We start from the raw sequence: 11,650 nt of genomic DNA, 5'->3' as shown, positions 1-11,650 counted from the left end.
GGAAGACCGCCCGAGCCATCCATACCAAAATAACACCCAATTAGCAATTGGGTTCCAAACTGTAATCCATAATCCATATTTGGGGTAAAATGACTGTCTTACCCCTAACCTAATCATGAACCAAAACTAAGGCCCAAGCCCAAAACCAAAAAGGTCCAACTACAAGATCCATAAAGCCCATTAATGGTCTAATTTTCCAAATTAGGCCCAAACCATCACATGGGCCTTTCCTTGAAACCCATTAACATTTCCTAAACTAAAACATACATTCATAGCTAGCTCAACAAAACGTCAAACAATACAAGCCCAAATGATAGCCCGAACTCGAAATGACACCACAAGGCCTAATAAGGCCCAAATATCCCAATTAGGCTTAAATCCATCATGGACCTATCCCGAAAAGGCCCAAAATATCCAATGATCAACCCAAATCAACTTCTGGTCAATGGTCAAATGTCCAAAAAGGTTAACAATCAAAGAAACTCACCCTGACCGAATACGCCCAGCGTACGCCCATTGGGGCCAGTATGTGCGACGTACCCCAAATGGGTACCTCCAGCGTACTCTCCTAAATCTCCTTCTTCTCATTAACCACTTAATCTCTTCATCCCTTGCTCAAAAATCTCTGGTATGATTCCTATGGATAGCTTTTCAAGTATAGTTGGCAACTTTACTAACATGCATGGCTTAATGAGGCTCTAGAGCTCAAAAGAGCTTAATGTATGGTCTTAACACATCCATGAATTCAAAAACTCCTCAAAGCTTGCACTTTTATGAATGAGGGACCCTTAAAATGTCCAAATCTACTAGATTGAGCTCCTAAAACAACCCTAGCTCACAAAGACCAAGCAAAATGGACTAAAATGGTCATAAACCAACCCAAAAGTAGATATATTCAATGAGTAGCCAAGATAGAAATTTTATACCTCTAAAGTCTCGAGGTGAAGATGCTAACACTAGATATCTAGGCTCTTCTCCAGAGGTTGAGTCTTCCACCTGCTTCTTCTCTTGCACAAATCACCAAGAACCTTCTTTCAAGCTTCAAGCCTCACCTAAGGCACACTAGGGTTTTATGTATGTCAAAAGAGGTGGTCGTTGACTTTAAATGACCAAAGGAGTGGTATAATGTTGTTTATATAGGGTAGGAACCCTGAATTAGTGTTTTGCTTTAAAGGGAGTACATCCCGCGTACCCCTTAGTACGCCCAACGTACACACAAACCACCCGTGACCATTTAACCTTCTACGCCCCATGTTCCTAATGAGTACGCCCCGCGTACTCATGGAACCCCTAAAACCCTTTCTTTGTCTTTGGTCTGTTTTCCAACGAACCTTATATCCACGGAAAGGTGGCGAGAAGCCCTACACTTCTAACAACACACTTAAGTCTTAGAACCTCCCAAACAAAACCCAAAATCCATAAGAGACCTGAAATATCAAATTAAGATTATACCCTTGACCTCCGAAGACTCAATCGAACACTCAGATCACTTAGACCATAACACCCACACCCGAGAAGGGCCAAAATCTTCCTTTCCCAAGGTCATGATCCTCATAACCACTGAGGATTGGGCCGCAACCCCGAATAAAGAAGCAAATCCGAAACCGAGTGTTACACCTTGATTCTCGAGTATTTGCAAGTGTATGATACTAAGTGGAAATTCAATCGTTTTGTATTTTCATTATGTACTAGTTTGGTTTGCTTTGATAATGTTATGTTTGTTCAAGGGTTACACTAAAATGGGGGATGACTGTTGGTGATTTTAGTGTCACCATGTCATTTTATGTAACTAAAATGAACATATGAGCTAAGAGGCTTCATAATTTGTAATCTAATATGTGTACAAGTTTGTGTGGAGTGCACGCATGTATAAGATCGAATTAGAAGTCGGTTCGGCGACAAGTCGGCGGTTCGGCGGCAGCGCCCTTGGGTTCGGGGTTTCCAAAGGAGCATCGTCCCTTTGGCTCGGTCTAGGGGCAGCACCCCTAGCGGGATCCAAGGAGCAGAGCCCCTGGCTGGGTTTGAGGCGGCGCCCCAAAACCTCTCTAAATTTTACATATGAGAACTTAGTGGGAAATTCAAATTCTTGAGGGTGATTATTGTAAAACTAATGAAACTCGTTAGTTTTGGAAACTCTAAATCCTCATTAAATTTTGGATTTTCTGGATTCCTTTCAAAGCAACCCATGACGGCTTCCAACCCTAAGTAAAAACCCTAATCTCGTTTATTATATAAACGACTCTTCTCTTTGAGAAGATACATACGAAAATTATTAGCTCCTGTTTTCTTCAAACGAACACAAAATCCTTCTCACAATTTGGCTGATGTTTTCTTTGCCTAGATTCGTAAGTGTCCTCTTAAATTATCTTAGATTGAATTTCTTGCAACCCAAACATAGGGTATAAATATCAGTTCGAAAAGTGTTCACACGATCCAGAGGTATCCAGATCTCCAACATAAACCTTATTTCCTCCAACAAACTATCTATCTAAAAAAATATTTATTAAAAATGTTTAATAGATTTATAATGTATTTGACTTAAACCAAGTTCGAGTAAGAAATATTAGTAAATAAAAATTTAGTGTAAAGTATGAAATAAATTAAAATCAAATTTGGTATAAAATAATATAAATATAATTTATGTGAAATACAAATACCAAATTTTAAACTAAAATAATATTTTTAGTTAAACTTAGCTTTATATAAGATTTTAATTTTTATGGTATTATATTTTATTCTTATTAACATGCAAAACTCAATTTAAAAGAAAATGAATAAATAAATGTTAAATGGTTAAAAACGAAAACTAAAAGTCTATTTACAAACATATAAAATCAGTTATGGTGGACCCAAATACAAAAGAACGCCACCTTTAGAAATCACTTTAAATTTTATAACTATACTACTTTTAACAAAGTTTTTGCAAACAATCCTATTTTTGCAAAAAGCTCTCAATTAACTCTGCAACTTTATGGTTAACTCCCGTAGAAGTGAGTGACTGAATGAGAGAGAAACTCCAAAATTAGGGATTCATCATTGTTACTTCAAGATCATCGTTAGTTCGATGTTGCTAATTTTTGCTTATCTTGATGTTCATATTATTCTTCTAAACTCTCGTTGTTTTGTAAACCAAGGTCTGTTAAAATTGTACAGTTTCCAGCCCTATATTTCTTCTTGATCAACGTTCTAATGTCGGTTTGATAATGGCCAAGTCTGGAAGTAAGAGCTCAAAGAGCCGGCTGAGGTACGGCGGTGGTGGGAGCAAGCAGGTAAACAATCAAAACCACATTACACCGCCGCCGGCGGAGGTCAAGGATAACAGATACGTATTTGCCACGGCGACACCTAACTCTGCTCAATATCCTAACACTAAACATTATATTCCACCAATTCATCCTCCATATTACCGGTACCCACCACCGCCGCCTGCAACACCCTTTCCTGCACCATATTATGACCACCACCGCATGGCTATGGACCCAGTAAAACAGGTGTTGGTCGGTGGTAGGTATCCTTGTGGGCATGAACAGAGTGTGTCTATAAAGAACGAGATTAATATAAAGAAAGAAACCTTGAAGATCAAGCCCGATCAAGAAGACCCTGAAAGATACCTTGTTGAATTCACTTATGATGCCTCTATTGCTGGCAGGTAAAGTCATTATTCTTACATATATAATCATGACCACTGCAAACATTTTTGTTTGAACTTTATGTCAACATGTTTCCAGTTATGCATGTTGTAGATGTGTACTTTGTTTTATGTTGTATGAACTAACTGATCATATGTGTATGATAAGCGGTTTTATGTTGTTCTCGTGGCAGAATTACCCTTCATTTCTTTGAAAAATGGGGAGAAAACTATAACATGAATCCAACAGAAGAGCTGCTTCCACCAATCACAGTGGTTTTCCAACAAGGTTTGGGCCAGAAATATGTACAGGAATCCAGAACTGGAATAAACCTTTCGGTATATAAGGTAGGTATACCAGAGGTATATCATTTAGGGATCAAGGCACAAGCAACTCCATGCATATCACAAGATGGAAGTTCTAATAGTGGAACTACTATCTTCCAATTAACTTTAGCAGTGTTTGAGAAGAAGAAAGGTGAATGCCAGATTAGGGTTACAAACCAGATCTTATGGGTGAATGGAGTGGAGTATGTGTTGCATGATATCTGTGGATTTGGTAATTTTGTGGATGGTGGTGATTTTGATTTGAATGCTCTTGTTAAAAAATGTTTCCTCTGTTTATCAACAGTTCATGACACTACTCTCCTCTCTAGCCACCATCATATTGCTCCACAATTGCACCACAATCCTCGGCGTATTTATGAAATGCCAAAAAATCCAGCTAACCTTTGTGTGAACTTGAATGAACGTAGAATTGGCAAGTTGTTGTTTTATAATAAAGAAATTGGGAGGGGGAGTAATGGGACAATTGTATTGAAGGGTTATTATGATGGCAGGGAGGTTGCTGTGAAAAGGATTGTGATGGAACATTATGATGTTGCTCTGAAAGAGATACAAAATCTTATTGTATCTGATCAACACCCTAATATTGTGAGGTTGTATGGTGTGGAGTATGATCAAGATTTTGTTTATATTGCTCTCGAGAGGTGTGTATGTAGCTTACATGATTTGATATTATCACTTGCTAATTCGAGTGTTGAATTGCAACCGATGATGAAAGTTTTTAAGGATTTGAAATTATGGGAGTGCAATGGGTACCCTTCACCGCTATTGTTGAAAGTAATGAGGTTAGCCATGTTTCGTTTTTTCTTCCATTAAGTGATATATGGATAAATGATGATTAAATGATATATATGATAATGTCATGGAAAACATGAGAAAATGGAATGAAAGAACAAAAGGGTAATTGAAAGAAATAGAAATGTATTTTGATTTATTTTTTTATTATAGCATCTTACTTTCATTTCATTCTATAACAATTACAACATTGTATTTTCATTATTTTTCTTTATTATTACTTTGTTATTTAAAAAACTTTACCCAATTGTACTTTAAATTTTGTTTTGTTATTAGGACATTATACTTTGAAAAAATATACTCAGTTGTAGCCAGCAGTGAAAATTGCTTTGTATTTGATATTGCTATGATTTGGTACTTTACATTTTGCTTCTTATTAATTAGGACAATGATGCAAAAGCATGAAATAAAAGTAGGATATTATTAAAAAAAAAAAAAAAAAAAGAAAGTAACTTAAGTACTTCACTATGTGTTGCATTTAACCCAAAAATAAATGAGGCCAATATGTTAACATTTATGACTAAATGGGGAAAGCCTTATTTCCAACTTTCTCTTTTAAGCCGTTTTTTCTTTATTAAGTAAAATAGTGTGAAAAGATAAAAACACTATATTTATGTCATTATTGTGCAATAAATGTTGTATATGTGTATTATTGAAGTAATTCTAATGTGAATATTAACATTTGATTATTCATATATTCTTTAGAATGTTATTATTCTATTTTAATTTTGTATATATGCATTATTGTAGTAAATTCTAATATTAGTTTTAATGTATGATTACTCATCTATTCATTGCTGAATATATATATATATATATATATATATATATATATATATATATATATATATATATATATATATATATATATATATATATATATATATATATATATTGGAAATTATAAATTACAGGGATACAGTTAGAGGACTTGTACATTTACACAAACATAGAATCATTCACAGTGACTTAAAGCCTGAAAATATCTTAATACACAAAGACACATCTATTAGTGCAAAAGTCTCGGATATGGGCATTAGCAAACGCCTATCCACCGGCAAATCTTCTTTAACAAAAAGCACAACAGGCAAGTCTTCTTTCATATTTTTCATTATGATGTATTACTTTACTACCATTTGAATGGGCAAAATGCAAGAAAAAGCAATTTTGTTCCCAATTTCTTTCTTGTTATAGCTCTATGCTTTAGAAAAATTACCCGTTATAGCGGTGAGATTCGAATCATGATGACATGGCACATGTTAACATATTTTTATGCAATGTCATTGTCCAGTTCGGATGTACACGTGTGACATTATGCTGGGGTGGTAGAACAAAAATTGTACATATTAGCTATTTTAAAAAAGATGAGAGAAAATGACAGGTTTTTATAACAATATTTATACATTTCGTTTGATATGTCCATTTCATCAATGATGATCTAAATCTCATATTATATGTGCATTTTCTTATGTAAAAAAACTATACATTTTTTGACACACCAACAATACATTACTTGTGTACGTCCTAGGTGGAATGTTAATTTGTGCTATGCCATCATAATTATAATCTCATTGCTATATAATGGGCATTTGAAATGCAATTCTCAAGAATAATGTGAGAGTACAATGTTGTAATTAGAAACTACTTTGCTATATCTTGTATGTTTTAAATAGGCATTGGGAGCTCTGGGTGGCAACCACCTGAGCGACTTTTGAAGAAAGAAGGACAAACGAGTGCTGTGGATTTGTTCAGTTTAGGGTGTCTGATTTTCTTTTGTATAACTCATGGTCGCCACCCATTCGGTAAGGATGAGGATGGGCGTGATGGAAGAATTAAGAAAGGGGAGAAAAGTATGTCATTGGTAAAAAAATATCCTGAAGCCCATGATCTTATCTCTCGTCTCCTAGATCCCGATCCTAAATCCAGGTATGATTCATGTCATATTATCTAAAATTTCTTTCCAACATGATAAACTATGGTGAAAGTAGTTAAAAATACCATGTGGAGTGTATTAATTAGACTTGCTTGAGCATTGAGTTGATAAATGATAGAGAATATATCACATATAAACATAGGAGCAAACTTTGGAGGGACCTAATTGTAATATTTATTATTTAATGTTTTGCACCTTACCTAGAATCATCTTATCGATTTAACCACTCAACCGAGTAAAGCATTCTATTTTTTTGACCGTTATGAAAGTCATATTTTCTTGTTACTAGATCTGTTTTTGATATGGGATAGGGCAAATTTTGAAAAAGCACAACGTGGATTAACCATTGTCTTGCCAATTATTATTATAGTCATCATAAAAGAAATTGTAGTTCAGTTGCTAAATTGATATAATAGTAAAAGTAGTTTTTGTTTTTCTGTATTTTGCCTCTTTTGAAAACCAGTAAATGGAAAAAATGGTTCTTATAAATGATTAAAAACACTTATAATGTCTTAATTACTACAAAAAATAGTTTAGCGGCTAAATCTTTAAATTTGTGACAGTACATCAGTTTGCTTTTCTGTCTTTTGCGTTTTTACAATACAGGTACCGAGTGATGTTTTTTTTAATGGTCAAAAATTGTAAAAAAAATTAATTACTACAGAAAATATCTAATTCACTAAATCGATTCAGCATACTTTTACTTTTAATTTTATTTTCATTGTACTTTGAAAAATCTTCCCAATTACATTGTTATAATTGGGTAGATTTTTTAAAGTATGATGCTGTAATTGTAAAAGAAAATGAAAGTATGATATGCTAAAATAAACAAATAAATAAATTGCTATTTCTTGTATTAAAAATATTGTGGATTTTCAGTCAGAGCTATACCAGATGGTGTAGTCTCATACATGGACATTGAAGGTTATAGATTCAAGATTGAATGTATGATAATGACAATAGTTATAATGACAATAATTATGTAAAATTGAATGTGTTCATATTATCAAACAACATATTTTATTTGTCATTTTATAGAATAGCTCTGTCCACACGTACACATAATAGATGTCAGTCCACATTTGAACCTAGCTCTGTGTGTGTGTGTGTGGAAGTAAGTTCAAATAAAAACTATAAATATTGTGAAAACATAAAAACATTATGTTTATGTTATTATTCTGCAATGAATATTATATATGTGTATTATTGAAGTAATTCTAATATGAATATTAACGTTTGATTATTCATATATTCATTTGAATGTTTTATTTTATTATAAATTTATGTATGTGCATTTTTGTAGTAAATTTTAATTTTAGTTTTAACATGTGAGTATTTTTTTAGTTTTTTTCATATTTGTTTTCATATTATATTTTAATTTTTTCGTATATTTAATTTATTCATTTTATTTGTATTTGAATTTTATTATTTGTTTTCATTTTTTCGTATTTTTAACTTTTTCCTGGCCTGTTCAATAAATATAAAATGTATTAATATATTAGAGTATATTACAAAAGTCGCAAGTCCATTGTAAAATTCTATATTTTACCCTTTTGTTTTCTAAGAGATTAAAAATCTGCATATTTTTTCTTATCCAGACCAAAAGCCGTAGAAGTGTACCACCACCCTCTCTTCTGGGACCCTGATACCCGTCTCTCCTTCCTCCGAGACGCAAGTGACCGCATAGAGTTAGAAGACCGCAAAAACGATTCTGATATCCTAAAATCACTCAAAAGCATCGGTGATTACACAAATTGGGACAAAAAATTACACAAGAGACTCATAAAAAACATTGAACATCACAGAGAATACAACTATGACGACGTATGTGATTTATTACGAGCCATAAGAAACAAATATAATCACTATGGACAACTCTCGAAAAAACTGCAACGTATGTTGGGGGAGGTCCCCACAAAATTCGATGGATATTTTAGCAGCCGGTTTCCGAAACTTGTTATAGAAACATATAATGTTTTGAAAGGGTATAGTGTGGAAGGAGAGATTCTTCATAAGTATTATAAACAATATCAATTTTAATTTGTAAAAGTGTTGTTGAATGTCGATGATGGTCCATTGTCATGAAATGTGACATGTATATTGTTTCTATATAGTGTGGAAGGAGAGATTCTTCATATGTATATATGATATTTAAGTTGCTTTGTAACTTGTTTACATTTTAGAGAAGAAGACAAATCTAGCCAATTTCTTTAATTATTATCTAGGAAATAGGCAAAAAATTAAGAAATGACTCATATAGCCACTGAAATCATGTTTAGGCCTTGGGCTGTGATTTTGTCAATATCTTTTATGCCATGTTTTCCATTCAGTAATCAGGAAGCTACGTTGGTCGTGGCTGCTCAAGATGGCACATTTTGTCAAGTAGGTATAAGTTCAGGTAAAATTCTATGGTCTTTTACATCTGGAGCACCAATATATGATTCACCTCAATCGGTTAATTTGGAGGATGATGTTATGCACCCTCTTCAGTGATATTGTTTAGATAGGGGTAGTTTGGGGAAATCAACAAATAAGGAGCATCTTATTAGTGCAGGGGAGTTAGGGGCATTTTGGGCATTTTATATTACTAGTTTGTTATGTTAGATAGTATAAGTAGAGGGTAGTGGGCAGGGAGTGAGGCATTGATCTTTTGTGTGAAATTTGGAATTAATTCCTCTGGGAGATTGGCTATCTCGAATCAGCTAAACTATCTTCATTCTTCTTCATTCTTGTAAACATTTGGTATTATTGAGTGTTTTCAATCAATATTAGAATCATTTGCTTATTTATCTGTTATTGAATCTGTGATTACAAACCAGTTCATAACAGATGATCAGCATAATTCCTCTAGGCGGCAGCAGCAGCATTATAAGTTATATATAGATTGTGGAGATGACTGACAACTCTATATCCATGCCAAAATCTCTAAAGCTGAGGTCAGCAAGTTCACCTTGTTGATGTAGATTTGTTTTCAAGATGTGTTATATTAGATTTCCACTATTTGTCCAAAATGATGGTTATTTTACGACAAAAGTCAATTTCTATAATTCCAAAAAGGGCAAAATAGAGAAAAAGTATAATTTGTTTTTCCTATTTTATCGATTTAGCCACTAAACTATTATGATAATATCTATGAATAAAAAACAATGCTTTGATTACCAATTCAATAAATTGGTCAAATACATAGTGCTTTTTTGAATCGGGTCTTTTATACGGTTGGAAAATATATAATGATTGATTCACGACATAAATGAGCTAAATGGTTGAATCAATAAAATGATGAAGGTATAATTATTTTTTTTTTGTTTTTTATTTTTTGTATTTTGCCCAAAACTAAATCACTCTTTTTGACAATTAATGGTTGACAAGGTTTAACCAGGATGAGTTGTCCAAATTTAAGTGAAAACAATATATGTTCTTCCAACACTAAACCTTTGTCTATGCTCCTTAGGTTTTGTTTCCATGTTCTTACTAGCAATTTGCAACATTTGATTTAACTCTCAGACAAACGTATCCGTGATGTTCATTTTATGGTTCATCACACGCTATAGCTGTTAGCGGTCCCCTAAGAAATAGCGGTGGTGCTATATATTAGGCTCCGGTGAAAAGGTAGTGAAGATGAAGCTATGTCATTATTTAACACCCCCCCCCCCCCCCTTCCACCTTAGCTTTTACCTGTGAAAAACCTTCCATGTCGTTCAACCTTAGCACCATGATTTACCGTGATTCTTGACACCGATATAGCGACGCTACAATCACGTTTGTATGAAATCCATGATGGGCTATTTCACATAAAAAAACAATTTTGGGTCAATCCATTGAATACATCTGATTTTTTTAGCTCAAACAAAAAAAAACAAATAAGTTCTGTTGACCAACCTAATTAGAAAAACATTCAATCGTTCTTTTCGTATACCACGACGAGTCTACCCCCTCCCAAACTCCCCGATCTCTCTGAATCGACGACTTTGGAGTTCCCTCCCTGAGCAATGAGCAATGAGCAAACAAGAGGATTACAGAGACGATGATGATGAGTTTAGAGATGTGGTGGAAGATCTTGGCGAAGAAGTGAATGCCTCGGATGATGTTGACTCAGAAGCCGGACCCGTGATTGCAATTAAACTCTATACAACTCTTTGACGCTTTCTAATTCACATACTACTGTATATGAATATTACATATGCTTGATTTTATGTTTTATATGATTTTTTTATGATATTAATTCTATATAGTATTAAGACTCTAATAATTAAATTCTAGATGAAACTGCAAAATTGGTCTCTGTGGTTTTCTGAAAACTGTGAATAAGGTCCAAAAAGTTTCCGACTTACATGAAGATCCAAAATTAAGAATTTCTCATGATTTTGGTCCTAATAATTGAAAGGACTATTTTACCCTTTTAATTTTTTCTACAATTTTATATTTATTTTAGTAGTTTTTTAATTTAAAAATAAAAGAAAAACAATACACACACATAAAGAAAATACCCTCATAACTAAAAGAGAAATAACAGACTCAAGTTTCCTTCTATATGTCAGAGATCTCTTACTACCTTGTCAGTGGACCTCGGGGTGTGCAATGGTGAACTGGGTTCCTCCCTTCCTCTCCGTACCTTTATAGTTCTCTCTTCAAATCACGATGTTTGCCTATGAATCGTTGTCAAAACCAGATTCATCGTTTGACTCATTGAGTTAACTCGATCAGAACTGGAATATCTTTCCAAGAAAACTCAATAGCTAGCACAATGCATTGGAACAAGAATCTCAAAAATATTAAAGAAAATAAAGATGAAAATAGAAAGGTAAACAAAAATCTATAAAAATTCCATTTGTTATTCAAATCTCAATTAATGAAAATTTACTAAGATGCGAACAGTGACCAACACAATTAATGGAGGTATACGAAATATGCGAAACCTAAATACTTCTTTCATGAAGTTCTTTAAAATG

The 11,650-nt window shown here is 33.5% G+C and overlaps 1 protein-coding gene across 1 annotated transcript; it reads left to right on the top strand.

Moving 5' to 3' along the window:
* The first annotated feature begins 2,935 nt into the window (after positions 1 to 2,935).
* Positions 2,936 to 8,868, top strand: LOC111906218 (serine/threonine-protein kinase/endoribonuclease IRE1a). Its single transcript, XM_023901943.3, has 5 exons — positions 2,936 to 3,649; positions 3,823 to 4,758; positions 5,683 to 5,855; positions 6,442 to 6,694; positions 8,300 to 8,868. Exons 1-5 carry the CDS (start codon positions 3,204 to 3,206, stop codon positions 8,739 to 8,741), a joined length of 2,250 nt encoding a protein of 749 aa, XP_023757711.1. The 5' UTR covers positions 2,936 to 3,203; the 3' UTR covers positions 8,742 to 8,868.
* The last annotated feature ends 2,782 nt before the right edge of the window (positions 8,869 to 11,650 follow it).

Source organism: Lactuca sativa, chromosome 8, assembly GCF_002870075.4.
Source record: "Lactuca sativa cultivar Salinas chromosome 8, Lsat_Salinas_v11, whole genome shotgun sequence".
NCBI lineage: Eukaryota > Viridiplantae > Streptophyta > Magnoliopsida > Asterales > Asteraceae > Lactuca > Lactuca sativa.
Note: the sequence above shows the minus strand (reverse complement) of the source record. Positions and strands in the feature narration are given on the sequence as shown.